Source organism: Trachymyrmex cornetzi, unplaced genomic scaffold (genome assembly GCF_001594075.2).
Source record: "Trachymyrmex cornetzi isolate Tcor2-1 unplaced genomic scaffold, Tcor1.1 scaffold127, whole genome shotgun sequence".
Taxonomy (NCBI): Eukaryota; Metazoa; Arthropoda; class Insecta; order Hymenoptera; family Formicidae; genus Trachymyrmex; species Trachymyrmex cornetzi.
Window position 1 is genome coordinate 1,745,764 of NW_017295839.1, and position 19,592 is coordinate 1,765,355.

General features: G+C 31.2%; 2 protein-coding genes across 2 annotated transcripts in view; both read left to right on the forward strand.

Annotated features, from left to right (window-relative positions):
* Positions 1-14,376, forward strand: part of LOC108770465 (insulin-degrading enzyme) — a 32,711-nt gene extending 18,335 nt beyond the window's left edge. The window contains exon 15 of the mRNA XM_018522077.1: positions 14,320-14,376. The gene's annotated coding sequence lies outside the window, so the exon portion shown is untranslated. The remainder of the gene's footprint in view (positions 1-14,319) is intronic.
* Positions 560-19,406, forward strand: LOC108770403 (insulin-degrading enzyme). The gene is made up of 15 exons (XM_018521975.1): positions 560-601; positions 3,144-3,340; positions 3,819-4,319; positions 4,412-4,614; positions 6,408-6,656; positions 9,330-9,732; positions 10,144-10,246; positions 10,578-10,722; positions 11,005-11,115; positions 11,182-11,302; positions 11,465-11,671; positions 12,736-13,028; positions 13,710-13,898; positions 14,077-14,319; positions 19,209-19,406. The coding sequence occupies exons 2-15, from the start codon at positions 3,181-3,183 to the stop codon at positions 19,404-19,406; spliced, it is 3,126 nt and encodes a 1,041-aa protein (XP_018377477.1). The 5' UTR covers positions 560-601; positions 3,144-3,180.
* Positions 19,407-19,592: the final 186 nt, after the last annotated feature.

A 19,592-nucleotide genomic window follows, 5' to 3' on the forward strand; every position in this document is an offset into this window, starting at 1 on the left:
TCCCGTGTACCGCTCGTGTCCGCCTGCTCTTCAGATACCTACGTTTCTCCGCAAACGCGTGTACGCCACTTGTCACTCGTCATCGTATCATCGTCCTATGTATACCTGACAAGAACACATCTCCTGTCATTCGCCGCGTCATCAAATATTTATGTCGGTTATTAAATCGAAGTAGTTTAACACAATAGGCAATTTTGAGACTCCCTCGGTGGACGATTTCACGACAATATCGGGAGATTATCAGGAGCTCCCGTTCAAATTTCATTGACGTGTCGGTGTACTTTGCCTCAACACGACGCCAAGTGGCTTTATCAGTGTCATTTTTATTTCTTTTAAGAGGTAATACAAGATCTTTGTTTGTGTGTGTGTGTGTGAGAGAGAGAGAGAGAAAGAGAGAGTATGTTTTCACGTACATAACGATCTGCTCCGCGAAGCCATCACCACGATTAGTAGTGATGAGATTTGGATGACACAGTAACAGAAAAAATGGAAAACGATAAATTCGTGTCTTGTCCGACGTGAGGTTCTATCCTCGACGTTTCACGATGACATTATTTTGTCAGAATGACAAGAACTCTCTCGCGGAGAGTTGTACTTGCAAGTAAGAATACTGTCGCTTAGAAGTTAATTATTGACTACATATACTATTCGAGCCTAAGAATGGTAACATAAATTTTGAGACTACATACGCTTTATACTTTCTTTCTTTTCCTACATATCAGTTGCAATAATTGTTTGCTTTTGTAAGTTATTATCGTAGCTTAGTTTAATTGTTCTATTGTGCAGGAAAGATAAAAGAAAGTTTTATTCCAAAAGTTACAAGAGAGAGAAAAAAATTACTCTTGAGCAAAATTGATTTCAATACACAATTTTGGAGTTGAATTTTCATCATTCACATTTTTTATTTAATGTTCTCTATTTAACTAAAATTAATGTTTACTTTTACTTGCAATTACTTCTTTAATGTAACGTGCAGGATATGATCCGACTATCAGAAGCGCGCGCAATTTTGTTACTAAAGATTTATCGTGATTTGTATGTAATATTGGTTTTCAAGTTAAAATGCATTCACAGTTTTTTAATAACTAACAATTAAATATAGTAGTTGTTTAGCATATTAAGCTTTAGGAAAAATGAATAATTTTATTTATTTTATAAAATGTATGCTGTTGATATATTAAATAATATGCATATCTGAAATGCACATTTTACAGATATTACATTGCGATAAAAAATTTTTTATGCATGAATATATATAAATATATATACATACATAAACATGTGTGTACAAATTTCTTAAACATACATAAATATATATGGAATATATACATACATGTTTATACATTCTTGTTCCTTTTATAAAATTACTATTTAGTGTAATAGAAATAATAATGAGAAAATCAAAAATAATTATAAGGATCATTTTCACATTGTTTGTCGTAAACAAAATTGCTCATATACAATTATGTATGATTTTATATGTAATTATATATAAGTAGTTTTTTTACATTTCTCCAAACTTGGTTTTTTTTCTAAAAGAAATAATGGAAAAATTACCCTTGTAATTATTTTTACGTTTTCTTATTATTATATTTTCTTTATTATATAGTGGCGAATTTATCGCCGCCACTCTAGCTACAATTTAAATATAAACGATAGTTTTTTATCTTATGTAAAAGAATAGCACGTAGGAAACTGCAAGGAATAGCGAATATAAAATGTCCGCGCGAAGACTGCTTAGTTGTCGAAGCAGAAAAAAAGGACAACACAGAGAGACAGACACGAGACGAGCGTAAACAGCAGCAGCGAAAGCGAAAATGATCAACGACGCGTTATAAACCGCATTTATTTATCAGAGCATATGCCTAATAATCTAACAAGGCAGTTGAGCGCAAGATTACACGTGCTGTAACCCGCTAGAGAATTGAGATGCAACCGCTGCATCTCGCGAAAAAAACTAAACTGCTAGATCGCATATGATTTTAAACCGAGAATTCGAAACATTCTAGAACAGTCGAAAAACAAATCTTTTTCTCCGGGTATGAGGTCGAATAAGCAATAGAGAGAGGTGAACGACACTTCTCCTCTGGCTCTTGTCATGTCAAGTCGAGTAAGATAACGCACTCGGAAATAAAGACCTTAATTTTTGAGTAACTGGAGTCGGTTAATGGCACTGGCAACCATAGACCGAATCCCATAGTATTACCAAAATATTAAACAGTATTTTACAAAAAAAAAGAAGAATGTATGGACACCTACAGATATATTCCATGTATAATTATGTATATGTTTATGAATGTACATGCTACATGTTTATGTATGTTTATATAGGTACATATTCGAGTATAAATCATTTTTTATCGAAATACAATTTTTATACTTTTTTTTTATTTGAAATTGCTAGGTACGTATTAATACATCGACAATATTAAGTAAAGAAAAGTATTACAATCATCAACTAAAATTATTTTCTAGAAACATGTTACCAAATAATTTTTTTAAACGATATGGGCTTTTTTTTATTTATCTAAAGTTAAGTTTTTCTTTGTTACAACTTTGTATTATTTTCCTACTTGTATATTTGCTATCCAAATATGATGGAATAACATAATGAGAGACAAAGCATACTACCTGTATTTATTTTGCACTTGTGCAGTTTAGAACATAAATGGAAATTGTTGGACTTGAGATAAAAAGTCTGAAATAGACAAAAACTTGATTTGAGGTTAGAGAAAATATTTTGTGTTAATAATAATAAACTATGGAAACTTAACTTCATAATCCATATAAGAGTTTATATACTATTTTGTTACATTTATACATACATATTTAATATATAGAGTACATCTGGGATATATTATTTGATCTATTTCTCATGATATTGTTTATGATTCTGAGCAGCTTAGTATACTGAACATTTAAAGATCATACTTGTGCACTTGAGAAGTAGTCATGATAGTATAAGGTAGTTTTAAGCACTGCAAAAAAGATATTGGTTGTTGCCGTAAATTTCGTAATACATTAAGACGTTGAAAATAACGGAATAGCCCCGCATTTTTCAGCATCATTAATGCATAGTGATATAACAGATTAACAAATTCATGCACTCTTAAAATTTTTATTTGTATTTCCTTCATGTTTAGAAATCAAATTTTTGAATCTGTTGCTCCGGTGATCAATATGTCGACTGAACGTGTGGAAAAGCGATGTGATGACATAATAAAACACGAACATGAAAAACGATTATACAGAGGTTTAGTACTCACTAATAAAATGAAAGTTATTTTAATAAGCGATCCAACAACTGACGAAAGTGCTGCTGCAATGACCATTGATGTCGGTAAGTATATTATTTTGCTATTTTGTTCGATATTTCTAGCGATTTTCATGAGAACATTTTTCTAAAATCATTCTACATATATAAATTATAACAAATACAGGCTGTGCTCCATTTGAACGTTCACGCGCTTTAAGCACTAGTAATCACATTCTGTCTTTATCGTTCGGTAGACGTAAAATAAGAGTAGAAGTACTGAAAAGCGCTGAAAGCGTTCAAATCGATCGCAGTCATATAGAGAAAACCGAACCCGGATCTTATATATTCCATGCGACTGTTCTAAGCCTTTAGGCCACGAGGTCAATGTTTTGATTTTTTTTGTAGTCTGCGTATATTTCTCTTAACCACTTTATATTGTTATTATTTTTAACATTTTCTACTGGATTTAGTTATATATTGTAAAATGATGGAACTAACATATTTTTCTTAATAATTGCAAAGTTATTAATATCAAAGTTTAGAGATAAAATATGTGTTACAGGCTCTATGTGCGATCCAGATGATCTACCTGGATTAGCGCACCTTTGCGAACATATGTTGTTCTTAGGAACGAAGAAATATCCTCAACAGAATGATGACAAAATATTTCTGGCACAGAATGGTGGTTGGAGTAACGCAACAACATCTTCAGATTACACAATTTATAATTTCTATGTAATTCCCGAGAAGTTAGAAGGCGCTTTAGATCGGTTTGCTCAATTTTTCTTGGCGCCTCTCTTTACGGAGAACTTGATGGAGCTAGAACTAAAATCCATAAATTCAGAATTCGAGAATAATTTAACGGCCGATTCGCGGCGATGTTGGCAATTGCAAAAATCATCTGCGAGCTCAGATCATCCGTTTTCAAAATTCAGCACAGGAAATAGGGAAACATTAAGCACAATACCGAAACAAAAAGGCATTAACGTTCGAAATAAACTACTAGAGTTTCATGAAAAGTATTATTCTGCAAATATTATGTCACTGTCTGTTCTTGGCAAAGGTATGACAATAATTTATTGAATCTATTTATGATTAGAACATCTGAGAAAACATTTGCTATACATTAAATTCACAAAAGAATTTTCTATTTAGAGAGTTTAGATGAACTCGAAAATATGGTAGTGAATCTGTTTTGTGAGATACGAAACAAGGAAATTGAAGTTCCAATGGTGTCTGAACATCCATTCAAAGATGAACATTTTGGCACTGTGTGGTACATTGTTCCAATAAAGAATATAAGAAACTTAACCATTTCGTTCCTTTTACCAGACCTGCGCCAACATTACCGATCGAAGGTAATATAATATACGTTTCTTTTGGCTTTGATACTTTAGATGAATATTATATCTTATAGTTAATTCTTTTTTTAAGTATAATTACAAATAAAAACACTAAAACGAGATTAGTTATTTTTCATAATTTTTTGGTTTAATACGTATCCGCTTTTTAAATTGTTCCATCACGTTATAATTTTAACAAATTGACAGTTACAGTTGTAAGAAAGAGTTATTTTTAGATATTTTGTTATATTATAACTACGATATGTGACGTGCTGGTACAATTTCAAAAATCGGATTCGTATTTAGCGTTTTAAATTACGGGAATGAGCTGCTTTCTTCTTATGTTCGAAAAAAGGTCAATTTTTCGAACAGTGCTTTATATACATACTCACACGCATACACCTACAGTGTTTTGTATGTATATATATATATATATATATACACATACAGTGTTTAATACGTTTCGATAAAACACTGATGTGTAGATAGAGGACTAAACTGAGACACCAAGTTGTTCACCATTTTGCAATTTTCGCAATTTTCTGTTTATAGTTACTTATTGAGCAGAGTGGCTATACATATAATCAACGCACAATACAACTTTAAGATATTTTAAACACCTTTAAAAGTTTTTTAAGATACATCTTTAAGATATTTTATAAAGAACTCTGAAGGAGACCTTAAAATTATCTTATGTTATTGTCTGTAATTTTCCCCTCTTATTCGGCTATTTTTAAAAATGAATATCTCGTTAACTATTGTGATAATTGCAAAAGGTTAAATGACTTAGCGACCCAGTTTAGTTCGCTCTACATGTCCACAAATTATATTTGAAAAATTATCGGACACCCTGTATATAGGTTGTCCCATTTTAACTTCGTCAGGAAAATATCTCAAAAAATTTGGAAGATATAGAAAAATGTTTCAAATAAAAATACGACCTTTTCGAGAGGAACGTATTTTTATGTTGTTTTTTTTCTAGAAGGAGCCAAAAAGAAGGTCCCCTCCATTTTTTGAAATGGAATTGTATTTTTTTCACACAATATGTTTCCTCTAATTATTCTGCTTATAAAAGTATATTAATGTAATAATATCAAAATATTAATATATTATGAGATATTTTACATTTTATTCTGGCACATATTGTCATAAAATGTTAATTATCTTTTTGACATCTCTACCTTGATTCTTTTGTGAACAGAATAATGAAATGAGTTGGTGGTAAGGAAACACACTAAGTTGCTTTAAAAAAATATTTATGCAAAATGAATAATTTTTTTAATAAGCAACTATATGTATTTTCTTTCCAACTGATTCATCTTGTTGCTCTGTTCATAAAAGTATTAAGGTACGATTATCAAAAAGTTAATATTTTACGAGATATTTAACATTTTATGCCAATATCTGTCAAAATAAAGTGTAAAATATCTTGTAAACTATTGGTTTTTTGATATCACTACCTTAATACTTTTATATGCAGAATAATTAGAAGAATCGTATTGTGTGAAAAAAACATATAGTACTATTTATAAAAGTGGATCTGACCTTCATATCTTTTTAGCTGAGACAAAAAACAACATGACCAAAATACGTCCCACTCAAAACCGTTCAATTTTATTAAAAACTTGTTTTTATATTTTCCATATTTTTCCAGATATTTGTCCGGGAAATTAAAATACAACACTTTGCACATGTGTGTGAGTGTGCGCGCATGTGCGTGCGCACAGACAAGCGAGTGTGTGTGCGGTGTGTTGCGTGCGTGTGTGCATATGTATGTTTTTATATTTATTATTAATTTGTCAATATAGCCTGAACGTTACGTTAGTCATTTGCTTGAACATGAAGGAGAAGGCTCATTATTATCTTCTTTGAGAGCTAAGGGATGGTGTATCTCGCTGACATGCGGACTAAGTTATTCCGTCAGAAGCTTCAGTATTTTCAATATCGAGACCGATTTGACCGAAGAAGGAATTAAACATATCGAAGATATTGTTCTAATGGTGTTTCAATATATCAATATGCTTAACTCGAAAGGACCAATCAAATGGATCTACGAAGTAATTGACGAAATAAATTAACATTTTATGTAGATTGCCCGGAAAATTATGCTATCACAATTTACCAGACATTTTGTACTTCAATATCGTACCTGCTTAAAATTTTCTATAAAATAATATAGGAAAATATAGAATTTATATAGGTTTTTATAGTTTTTAATAGTTTCTATAGTAGCACACGAGAACAGCTATTGAAACTCTACAGTTATCAGTAAGATTCTATAAGTATAATTTTCTACAGAATTTTTCATATTAAACTCTTATCAATTTTAATGACGTTTTATGTAAAGTACCAACTTACAGATGCCTATGGTTTCCAAACTATGAAAGTCAAAATGTTCTTTATGGGAAACAACTTTATGATCGTCGGCTGACCAATGTGTTTCAATAGATTTTCTTTTATAAGTTTTTATGGTGTATTTACTAGAGACTGTCAATTCTGTTCTATGTGGAATTGCATGCATTAGGCCAATATTACATGCGTCCGTTTTTTATCGTACGACAAATTTTTCAAATCTGTCGATTGGTTATAGGACAGAGGTCTGAGATCATCTCTGTCTTGTAGCCAATTAACACGCTTAAAAAATTGGCCGTACTAAAAAAAACGGACGCATGTAATATTGGCCTAAGTGGTCTATCGGTAATAATAGGAAATACCCACTGTAATGCTTATAGTTTTTAATACTTTTTTAATTTCTCGCATATAAAATTATGGTAGATAATTATTTAGGAGACGTCCCTTACCTTAAATTTTAATGGGATTATGCTCATTCGTCGCATTTTTGCATGAAACAAAAGAACCGCGATAGTAAAATGTTATGCCTAGGCCTCTCGCGAACCGAGATATTGGCCTAGTTTACATCCTACGTTTAGGCCGCCACCTATACTCTAAATCTAACTTAAACACGACAGGTCGCGACGGTATAAATAGTTATAACCTCACTTATGGCCCCGGCACACCAGCGCGATGTTCATCGCGCGCCACACGCGATATCCAATAAGAGTATACCTTTAGAATGAGAATATCAGTAAAGCTGTACACTCATTGGATATCGCAAGTCGCGCGCGACGAACATCGCGTTGGTGTGCCGGAGGCATTAGGTAAAGGATCTTTTTCAAGATCCCTGACCTTTCTTAGGCTGCACGACCTACCTAGTTTAAACGCATGTAAACGCAGGCAGACGGCCTAAAGGCGTAAAGTGTACTAAAGGTGCGTTCCGTATCGCGCATGATGCGCATGATGCATCCATTGTCCTTGTTTAACATTTGGTGAGTAACAAGGATAAACGACGCATTATGCTCATCATGCGAGATACGGAACGCACCCTAAGAAACTAATAGATGGCTCTATTTCATGTTTTATAATGTGCAATAAGCTACGTACGTAGAAGTGGATTTTATATTAATGAATTTTATATTATAGGTCTATATTGGGGTAAACGCTCCGTTCGAGACCTGTCTAATGCGGGGTCTACAATAGAAGTCGTGGCAGTCGTAGGGTCTTAAGTCGTAGAAAATTGACCAATCACAGTCGAGTATTCTTCTCATATTCTACTGTGATTGGTTAATTTTCTACGACTTAAGACTCTACGACTGCTACGACTTCTATTGTAGACCCTGCTTTAGGTGGGGTAAAGGTCAGGGTATAGGTCAGGTCGTTGGGTGTAAACTAGGCCATTAAGCATTAAACTTGACAACTAATTGAGGTTAGGATATCTGTTATATCGACTTAACGCAGCACTATGTATGTACACATATTTTAGTCGATATATGTATTCAGAATCGTTACCTTACCTCCGATTTTAATGAAATTTGGCTCATTCGAATCAATTTTATTCAAAACGAAAGACTGTTCTTGCTATGTGCGAAAAGTTAACTTTTAATAGTTTATAATAATTTTTAAAAATTAACTATTCGAAAATAATTTTTTTTGTAATGTTAACTTTTCGAGCATAATTTCATTGAAATTGAATGTGAGGGACGTCTTTTAAATGATTATTTAAATTTACTTATACGAGAAATCGATTAACAGTCGAATTCTAAATTGTCTACACATACGTGCGGCTACAACTCAGGGTTAGCGTGTAGGATTACTATCCCACAGGTCCTAGGCTATTAGGTTCGAATCCCGTCGAAAATCAATGTGCGTTTTCAGAAATATGTACATGCACTGAGAAAAAATGCTGTTGATTGAATTAAAGTCTATATTGTGGACTATCACTAACATAAGTGATTAATTCATGCGTATATTTTATTGACATAATTATTTGCTTATCGAAATAATAATTTATGTCAATAAAAATATACACGAATTAACCACTTATGTTAGTGACAGCCCGTAATATAGACTGTAATTAAATCAACAGCATTTTTTTCTCAGTGTGCATATAAATTTCGAGTATCTCAAACGTAATGAATATATGAGGAAAAAAGTACTTAATTTTTATTCCTTATATTTACATCATATTTGCATTTTTGTGTCTATAATAGGTGTGACATCCCTATTGGAAACTATTAGAAACTATATATTTCTTCACATAGAAAACTATTAAGGGTGGGGATTTGCCAACTCAAAATGCTCATTAAAAACTATGGAACTTTTTTTATAGTTCTCTAGTAAATTTTAAATAGGACATTAAATATGAAATGATATGTATTTTTATACATTTGCAGGAATATAGAGATATTGACAATATGGACTTCCGTTTTAAAGGAAAGAGTTCGGCTGAGAATCATGTGAAATTTACAGCTCGAGCTTTGCAAAATTATCCCATGAATGAAATTTTGTGCCCGCACATTGATTGGCGGCCGGACGTAATCGAGGAAATAATGAAATATTTGAAGCCGCAAAATGTTAGGATTTACATACTTGCAAAAGAATATGAAAATATAACTAATGAAATTGAATGTTGGTATGGCACTAAGTATAGGAAAGTGAAGGTATCCAAGGAAACAATGGACATGTGGAACTCCCCTGGCTTTAACGACGAACTAAAATTGCCTCCCAAGAATGAATTTATACCAACTACATTTGATCTCAAAGTACAACAAACTAACTTAATTAAGAATATTTTTCGTAATATTAATTTTTAATGACATTGTGATATTTAAAACCAAAATCTCCATGAAGCGTAAACTATACCGTAAAATTTGATATAAAATAGAATTTAATTAATGTTAGAGTAACTTAAAGTAAATTCAGTCTCTTTTACACATGAATAGTTTTTATGTAATAATTACGTATGAAGTGCGTTTGAATATATATTTCTGTACTAACTTTACAAAAATATATGCCGGTATTTAAAGATTAATTTATGAACAGAAATCTAAGAGATCATGATATAAATAAGAAAAATGCAATAATTTTTGCTCTCAAGTCTCACATTTTTGTATATGAAAAGTCATTTGGTCTATTGTATGCGATCTCATTATGTATATATTTGCAAATCATTGCATATATTAACGAGTGAAATTTTACAGTTTAAAGGATTTCCTTTTATTTTGGAGGATACATCATTTGTAAGACTTTGGTATAAACAGTACGGTGCATTTTCTGTGCCTACAGCAAGAATGAACTTTTATTTCTCCAGGCATGTATTAGATGATTGTGAAAGATACGTTGCTATTCTAATCAAACATGTAATATTGAAATATTTTTAAATGTAATTTTGAAATATTCTGGCAACTAAATGATTTTAATTATCAATTTACAATATGATGAGATTACTAGATATTAATGTGCATCCCAAATAATATTAATAAGTTGGTTATCATTGAAACCATTCAAAAAAAGCAAACTTAATTTTGCATTTATGATTATTAAAATATTGTTATTTAAATATAAGAATGAAATATAATCTCTTATAACAAAAAATATTTTCTATAATTATGCACAATGTTTGTTTTGTCTCTATTTTATAGCCCATTTGTCTTTATGGATCCCCTTAGTTACAATTCCACTTATTTGTTTGTTAAGCTGTTTCATGATTCTCTTAACGAAGATATATATGCTGCTGATTTAGCTGGTTTAGAAAGCAAACTTGATATTTTTAATTCTGGAATAACAGTGAGTACATATATAATAACAATAATAAATATAATGTATATTATTTAAATAAATTTGAATGTTTATTTGAATAAATTATTGTTCAATTTGTTATTAATATTAATAATGTTTAAACAAATGCTATTTCACACATATACATAAATTGTTTATTCAGAAATCATTTACTTCTAATTTGTTATTCGTAAATATGCTCAATTCTATTCCCATGTAATAATGTTTATGAATTGTTTTATAAAATATATATTCATAATTAAATAAAAGAAATATCAATTCTTTTAATAGCTCTCTTTAAATGGTTATAATGACAAACAACGTGTGATGTTAGAAAAAATCATGGATCGAATGATAAATTTTAAGGTTGATCCGAAGATGTTTGAAATCCGAAAGGAAGAAGTACGTAAATACAACCGATATTTTTAATTTAATTAAGTAACATATTTATATGTAGAATTATTACAGTATATCAGGAGCTTGAAAGATTTCGCTGCTGAAGAGCCTTATGAACAAGCTGTCTCTTATCTTACAGCCCTATTAGCAAAGCAACATTGGCTCAACGAAGAATTACTGGAAGCTACTACCTGTAAGCATGAGAGAGAACTTGTACTTTTTATAAAAAATTATTTTCTTTTCTCTCTCTTTCCTATATTTCTTTTAATTCTTAGCACAATTACAACACATATTAATGGCATATAATTAATATTTCTATGATGTGTTTATGATTATATTATTTATTATATAATAGATTTAAATGTCGAGGGATTCCAGCGATTTATACAACAGCTATTCAGTAAGGTGCATGTCGAATGCTTAATAAATGGTAATGTGACTAAAACGGAAGCTACAGATATACTTAAACTAATTGAGTCTAAGTTGACAACTGGAGTGCCCAATATAGTACCATTGTTAGAACAGCAACTAGTAATGCCCCGTGAAATTAAACTAGAAAATGGTAAGCATATAACATGATCAAATTTCATTTATAATAATTTGAAAAAATTAATATGTTTACGCCGATTGCACTTACTTTAATTTTCTCGCGGAACGAAAAGGAGATCAAACTCAAGAATTTAAAGTGGGCCTTAAAATGGCTTCGAAAAATGTACATCGAGAATATTAAAGGAAGAGTTGGAAATATTGTCTGTACCACATGATAGGGTAACTCCGGGAAATACATCGCGCTGGGATTTATTCCGCAGAAGTCAGAAAAAATAGAAGGTGTGGGGGTAATTTTCCCGCAAATACTCTATTGCATGCCTTTATGTTATATTAGTATTTTGTTTTTATTTCAGTTTCTTACTGTTAATATTAATGAAATTATTGTAAGTTGAATCGATTTGTCACTACTTTAAGTAGCGCCATCATAAATTATAATCAACATAAAATGATTACTGTAGGACGTGCAAAAGACTTAGTAGTTATTTCGTGATACAAACATTTTCTCCTGGTTGACAACGACGTGGACGACGATGCGATGACGTTTCTTAATATAAAAATTTCACATTCGTATTTTTCGTCGCAATATCTCCGCTCGTAAAGCACGTAGAGAAAAAATAAAAATACTTTCATTATATATCCCGACCGGTTGCAGTCGATCGAGCACACTTAGAACTTAATGGATTCAGCCGTTATTGAGATCCGATAATCTCGTACTGCCGCAACTCGCCGGCTCGCGTAAAGTAGCCACGGTAGTGGCGCTGCGCGTAGCTCAGCGCCGAGACACTACCAGTGTCTCCAGATCAATATAAAAAATTTTATTATTTCTATTTTCTAACAGTTTCGTATAAATGCTAGGTTTATTGTAGAAAAAAATATAAAAATATGAAAATGAACAACCTAATCTATTTCAATATAAAAAAGAAGTATGTGGAAGTAACTGAAAATTGTTTGTTATTGAAGTCATTTTTTATCTATAATAAAATTATTATCTTAGAAATTAGTTTAAATCTTAAGTTAATATTGTTTGTATGATGTAGTATGCAACAGTTTGTAACAATATGTAATACGTGTTTACAGGTTGCCATTTTCTTTTTGAAGCAGAAAATAATTTTCATAAAAATTCTTGTACAGTAGTATATTATCCAACTGGTTTACAATCAACAGAGTCGAATATGCTCTTAGAACTCTTAGTACAAATTATTAAGGGACCTTGTTACGATACCTTTAGAACTAAGGAGCAATTAGGGTATTCAGCATTTAGTGATCGACGTGAATCGAATGCAACACAAGGCTTACGAATCAGTGTAATTAGTGATAAACACCCGCAATATGTCGAAAAACGAATCAATTTATTTTTAGACTCCATGTTGGCAAGTATAATAATATCTTACATAGTAAAAAATATTGTGTATTATTTTTTGGAATTCACTTATATTCTCGTTAACCGTTTGTGATGAATTTTTTAGTATATTCGAGTGTTAATTTAACATAATTATTATGAAATTTGAAAATTTTGTGTTAAGTTGATATTCAATGTTTCTTAGTATCAAAATGACATAATTTATGAATAAGTGAACAAGTAATATAAAAACTATGTGTTTGAAAACGTAAATTACAAGATGGTTGAATGAAACAGTTGTAAATTTAATATATCATATTATAAATGTCAATTATACTAAAAAAATAAACTTTTGTTTGCAAACTGTGTCAGTATTACCTTTTTTGTGGTCGTTTTTTAATAGATCATATCCGTTTTGTTTTCGAACACACATTCATTTTATGTTAAATTTTCACACAAAAATTTGAGTGAACTGTTTGTGACATATGACATGTGTCGTATTTGATAATCCATTCGATTCATAAATTTTCCAATAGTGCATATTATATAATAATAATACATATTAATTCATTGATTAATGGAAATACATTTTCTTTTTTTACATTTATCAAACATTTTATAATATTATAATCAAATGTATTACTCCATTTTTATGTGATGATACAAGGCTGTACTTTTATTAAAGTTAATATTACTAATAATTACATTCCAGAATCACATCTCTACTATGACAGAAGAGCAATTTGAAGAAAACAAGAAAGCTTTAGTTACATTCTATAGTGATAATTTAACTTGGTATTGGAATGAGATTCTGACCCAACAATATAACTTCGATCGAGAAGATATTGAAGTGGCTTACTTAAAGACGATATCACGGCAGCAGTTACTTAATTTCTTTAAGGTAATCAATTTACTCTTATATCCAAAATGTATCATTTAATGTTATTCCGAAAGGAAAAGTTTTTATCGTGAGAATAGAAAATATGAAACGATTTTTTATGAGATATAATTTTTGAAAAAAGTAACTTTAGTAATTGAAAAATTAATATATAATAAATCTGTCATATAAAATCTCCTAGGAAAATGTACATGATAAAGATCGACGTAAACTGTCGGTACATGTCATATCCACGATGTCATCGGAAAAGAGCTCACCCGATAATACGATCGAAAAAACTGCCGATTTATCAACTGAAGAAGAAGTTAAGAAAATTGACCATATTTTGTCATTTAAAAATAGTCAATCTTTTTATCCTCTAATTAACCCGCATAAAAAATATTTTCTCAGGAAAAGCGTACGCTCTCATAAAAAAAGTGACAAGGTAATAGTGAATTAAGAGAATGAATTTATTTACGCATAATTTTAGAAAACACTTGACGCATTATTTTAGAGGAATTAATAAATCATTTGCTTTATTTAAAGTGGTTCTTTAATAAACTCGCTCAGCAGCGAAAAGAGAGTTTTCAGAAATATCTTAGAAATAATCTTCCAATTGCCTCTCCTGAATTCAAACAAAAAAAAAGAATCATCAAGAGAAATTTAAAATGCCTATTACTGTCGAAGCTGGATCTTCGTTGCTTAAATAATTCAATCTTGAATTACTTTATTATAATATATACTATACATGTACTTGCATATATACCATATTGTAATCTTTTTCAAACTGCGCGCCGAATTATTTTTCCGGACTAAATAAACGCAATTAAAACTACTATAATAACCACGAATTAAATTCGGCGCGCAGTTTGAAAAAGACTACGATATGATATACATGCAAGTACATATATAGTATATATTAGTAATTCAAGATTGAATTATTTAAGCAATAAAGATCCAGCTTCGACCATAATAGGCATTTTAAACTTCTAGTCTTGATTGTGCTTCTCACATATATGGTCTAAAATAAAGATATTGTTTAAAAAAAAGAAACCAAAACCAGTGCGATTGAGCGTCGGCGTGGTAATTAGTGCGCAAAATTAATTCTTGAACTTTTATTTCAATAATTTTTCAACGTTTTGACTCTGATTGGAATCTTCTTCAGCAATACAAGCATTAAAATTTTTTCCTTTGCATGCTAAGGAGTCACAATGCTGGTGTTGTATGTACATTCTATTAAAACATTAAATTACATAGTATAAAAAATATTTATTAATAATAAGAAAAACTAATGACAGATCATGATTCACTCCAAACACGAAAGGAAGTCGTCTTAAAACATTGGATCAAATAATGATAAGATATCGATTAACATTTCAAATTAATTGCAAATTGAAAAAATCTTATTGAACGCATGTTAATGATAGCTCGTGTGAGGGAACCCTGCTAAAAATTCCAGTTATGTCCAAAAAAGTACATACTCTTACATTAGGATAGACATAGACAAATCAGTCTTTAACTGGTATAAAGTTTATCTAAGTAAATATTAAATCTGGTTATATAATACATATAATTATTGACGTTGCATAGCATTTCTTTATCAAAACCCTTACCGACTTTAATCATTTCACTACTCTTATTTATGTTGCTACTCTTATTCATGTCACTGCTCTCACTTATTTCGTTACTTTTGCGTATAAGCTTATGTTTTGCTCTGATAAACTAATTTTTGATGATTTTCTGGGCATCTGCTTTATTATTCAGCACTTTTTTAATCGTAATTTCTGCAAAATAAAGGGCAAAGCAAGATAAGCAAGTGATTTCTGCTCCCAGCCGGATCCGGTCGAGATTTTAATTATAAGTCACCACTGATGTGTGTGTTATTTCCTCAAAAGCATATATCTCAAATATGACCTTATGGGAATTATGGAAGTATGAAGGGAAAAAAAAATTTTTTTTTCTCGATAACGGCTTGACCGATTTTGATGGAAAAAAATATGTTATAAGGCTCAGTGGGAGAATGTTTAAAAAAAATTAGGGAACAATTTTGTCAAATAGAAATTGTTAAAAAAAATTTGTTAAATTTTTCTCGAATTTTTTTTTGTGAGGTGCGATTGAGACACTACCTTTATATTTTAACAAAAAAAGCTTTGAATACTTTAGTATAACATAAAAAATCCTCAAAACGATTAATGCGATTGAGACACTACATTTATATTTTAACAAAAAAAGCTTTGAATACTTTAGTATAACATAAAAAATCCTCAAAACGATTGGAAGGGTAGCACGTAGTTAAACAAATTAAAATTCTCGATGGCGCGCGCGCGCGGTGCTCCGATCGCGGTATGGTCGCGCGCTACGTCGGGAGCTTGTGCGAAACATTGTTTTGTGGGCTCATTTCTTTCTTTAACACAATGTATCCACAATTCTAGGTTTATAAATACAACTTTATGTTAAATGTCGTGGTATTTTATATTTTATAGTAGAACTCGAAACGAATTGCATATTTCGGTCGATTTTTAGCTCGTCTCTGCTTACCGACATTCCCCTTACTCCGAGCTCCCGTAAGTAGTCCAATTGTCGATCGATATTCTAGATTGACACTCAGGATGACATTCGTACACGCACGAGCAGGAGTCTAGTATATTGGTGTGTAACAACAACCAATTAGTAAATAGAGAAGGGACGTTTATCCTTTTATCTTCGTCTTATTCTACTCGCTAGCCCGACTACTGCTATCAGTTCATTCTATACGTCGATGGGGATCTCGCGTTGCGTGTTCACTTAGCGCGAAATACTATCGTTTCTTGATAGCGGTACGAGGAACTTCAAACTAAAAATCGGCAAATCGTCCCGAGGTCTGTCCTATATCATCCAACTGAAATGACGAATTGGCTGAAGTCAAAATAAATCATTTTATTGGCTATTATTATTTAAGATTCCTTTATTCTATCCTAAATAGTATATACTATATCTCTTTGTTATGCCCTGTGATTTTTTTTCAAACGCATTCTTTGTAGCTTAAAATACTTGCTTTCGTTTATTTTTGTCATACTTGATTTGATATATTTGTCGTAGTAAAGATGTATAAACTATTGAAAAATATTTCAAAAATAAAAAATTAATATAACAAATCTATCATATAAAATCTCCTAGGAAAATGTACATAGTAAGGTTCGACGTAAATTGTCGATACATGTGATATCCACTGTGTCATTGGAAAAGGATTCACCTGATGCAATCGAAAAAACTGTTGATTTCAGTTGATGAAGAAGATCGATGATATTTTGATATTTAAATGTAGTCAATCTATGTATCCTCTATTTCAAGCTTGAAACAATATTTTCTGAAGAATAGCGTACGCTCTTCTAAGTTATAAAAAAAGTGACGAGGTAATAGTGAATTAATCGAATGAATTTACTTACGCATAATTTTAGAAAAAACTTGACGCATTATTTTAGAGAAATTAATAAACCACTTGCCGTATTTAAGATGGTTTTTTAATAAACTCATACTGCACCTAAAGTTTTCGGAAATATCTTCTACAACGGACACTTTCCCAAATTCAAACAAAAAAAAAGAATCCCAAACCAGGACGATTGAGAGTTGGCGTTGTAATGTTTTAAGTCGACTTCCTTTCGTATGTCGAGTGTATCATCATTTATTAGTTTTTCTTCTTATTAATAAATATTTCTTATACTATGTAGTTTAATGTTTTTACAGAATGTACAACATTAACAAATTTAATTGTGAATTCTCTTTAGACATGCAAAGGAATAAATTTTAATGCTTGTATTGCTGAAGAAGATTCCAAAGAGAGTCGAAACGTTCAAATATTGTCGGAATAAAAGTTCAAGAATTAATTTTGCGTGCTAATTACCACGCCGACTCTCAATCGCTCTGGTTTTGGATTTTTTTTTATCTCAGAAATATTTCAACTAAAAAGTGAAACATTTTATAAATGTTGTAAAATATCTTTGCAACCTTTCTGAAACAGCTCTGGAATAATAAAATGTCCGCGATTCTTGCATATGAAACCTTGTTGGAAGATAGCTGAATAGTTACCGAAAGGATCTACAATTTTTTTGAAATATTATCAAAAAGGTTTCAGCTATTTTCTAGTACTTAAAAAATGATATTTAAATATATATACATTTAATTGTGTGTGTCTGATACTTAAATAATATTTAAATTTATTATGTCAACATAATAAATTTTTGTGTTTAAGTATCAATTAAACATTTGCAAAATCGAACATATGCATTGAATTTATACAACACATCCCAGATAACACAACTACGATTACGCGGAAGCCGATAGCATGCCATTTTCGAAACGCTATTAAGGTTTAAGGGCGCGTCTCGGTCGGACTTTCGAGATTTAACGCGAATAAAGGCGCTCTAGGCACTTAAAATTACCTCGGACGTTAAAACTGTAACAAATTAGTCGTCGGCGCGGCTGTACGACGTCGTTACACCGGCCTGTCCGCCTATCATTATTCTCCCTTTCATCGTTTAGTCGCCGCTTAAGTTTTGTGCTCGCCACTAAGGACGGACGCGCCTTCCTCTTGTCGGTGGCCGACCTGCATCCAAATGATTTTCAGAGTGCATTGCAAGAGTGAACAGTCGCTTTAGGCCGCGGAAAGATCAGTGCCAACTGTAAAATCAGACCATGTCATTTAACTCTTAACTACTTTGTGCTGAAATAATGTTACATATTTGTGTGATCTCTTATGGACCGGAATCTCGCTGAATCCGTTAAGACTTAATGTGCCTAGGAACAAGCAACGAGAATTTTTTGCGGGCGTTGTAGACGCTGACTCGTTATACTTTATTGACGGTAAAATAGTGAAATATATTAAGAATGTTATGTTTTATACAATCTTAAACGTCATAAAATTTGTATTAATAAATGAGCTACACTTTTGGCAATTAGCTCAAATTTGATAACTTCACGTAGAAATAATGCAAAATTCTCTTGTGAATGTCTTTCTTAATATAACACAGATCTATATAGTATTTTCTTTAACTGACGATTTATGCAGTAAGTTTTATTTTTGCTAAGCCGAGAGAAGTTGGAACACGCGATTGTATATCATGAATTGCACAATGGTGACATAGCTTCTTTAGCTTCTTTATAATAGACTGATTACGAGAATATATTTTTTGTTATAATAAAAAGATTTGATAATATATTAAACTTTTTAGATTTTATTCTTATATTTTGATAAATAGTAAGTATCTTAAAATATCTTATCTCTCCGCTATTATTATTTGTTTATAATAGATTTGATCTAGATCTACAAAATTTGCAACAATCATCGTGTTATTGCAGGATATGGCGAAACTAGTTGTATCAGTGTGGTCTTTCGTTACCGCAACAGAGATCGTTAGAATGAAACGACTAAATTGGCCGGCTACCGTTTGGAGATTTCCTCAATCATTTCATCAACTGTCATCATCAAGCTTGTCGTACTCTCATGGACCAGATCAATTCTACGCGATCTCATCGAGTTGTCGCGTTAGGGACTAAATTACGTTGTGAGGTGCAATTTTTAATATACAATTGTTTGTTCTAACTTCTCTCAGTCTAACAAAAAAAGTACTATACAGATCACAAAAAATATAAAAAATTCTTAGAGTACCAAACACATGTACAAAAATACATTTTAATTGATAAAATATTGCAATAATTGCATACATATCTTTTTAAGTATTT

Coding starts and splice junctions, on each gene's coding strand:
- LOC108770403 (XM_018521975.1), top strand. CDS start 3,181: ATGTCGACTGAACGTGTGGAAAAGCGATGTGATGACATAATAAAACAC. Junction 9,733..10,143: donor CTTAATTAAGAATATTTTTC/GTAATATTAATT, acceptor TACAGTTTAAAG/GATTTCCTTTTATTTTGGAG. Junction 14,320..19,208: donor CTCATAAAAAAAGTGACAAG/GTAATAGTGAAT, acceptor GTGTTATTGCAG/GATATGGCGAAACTAGTTGT.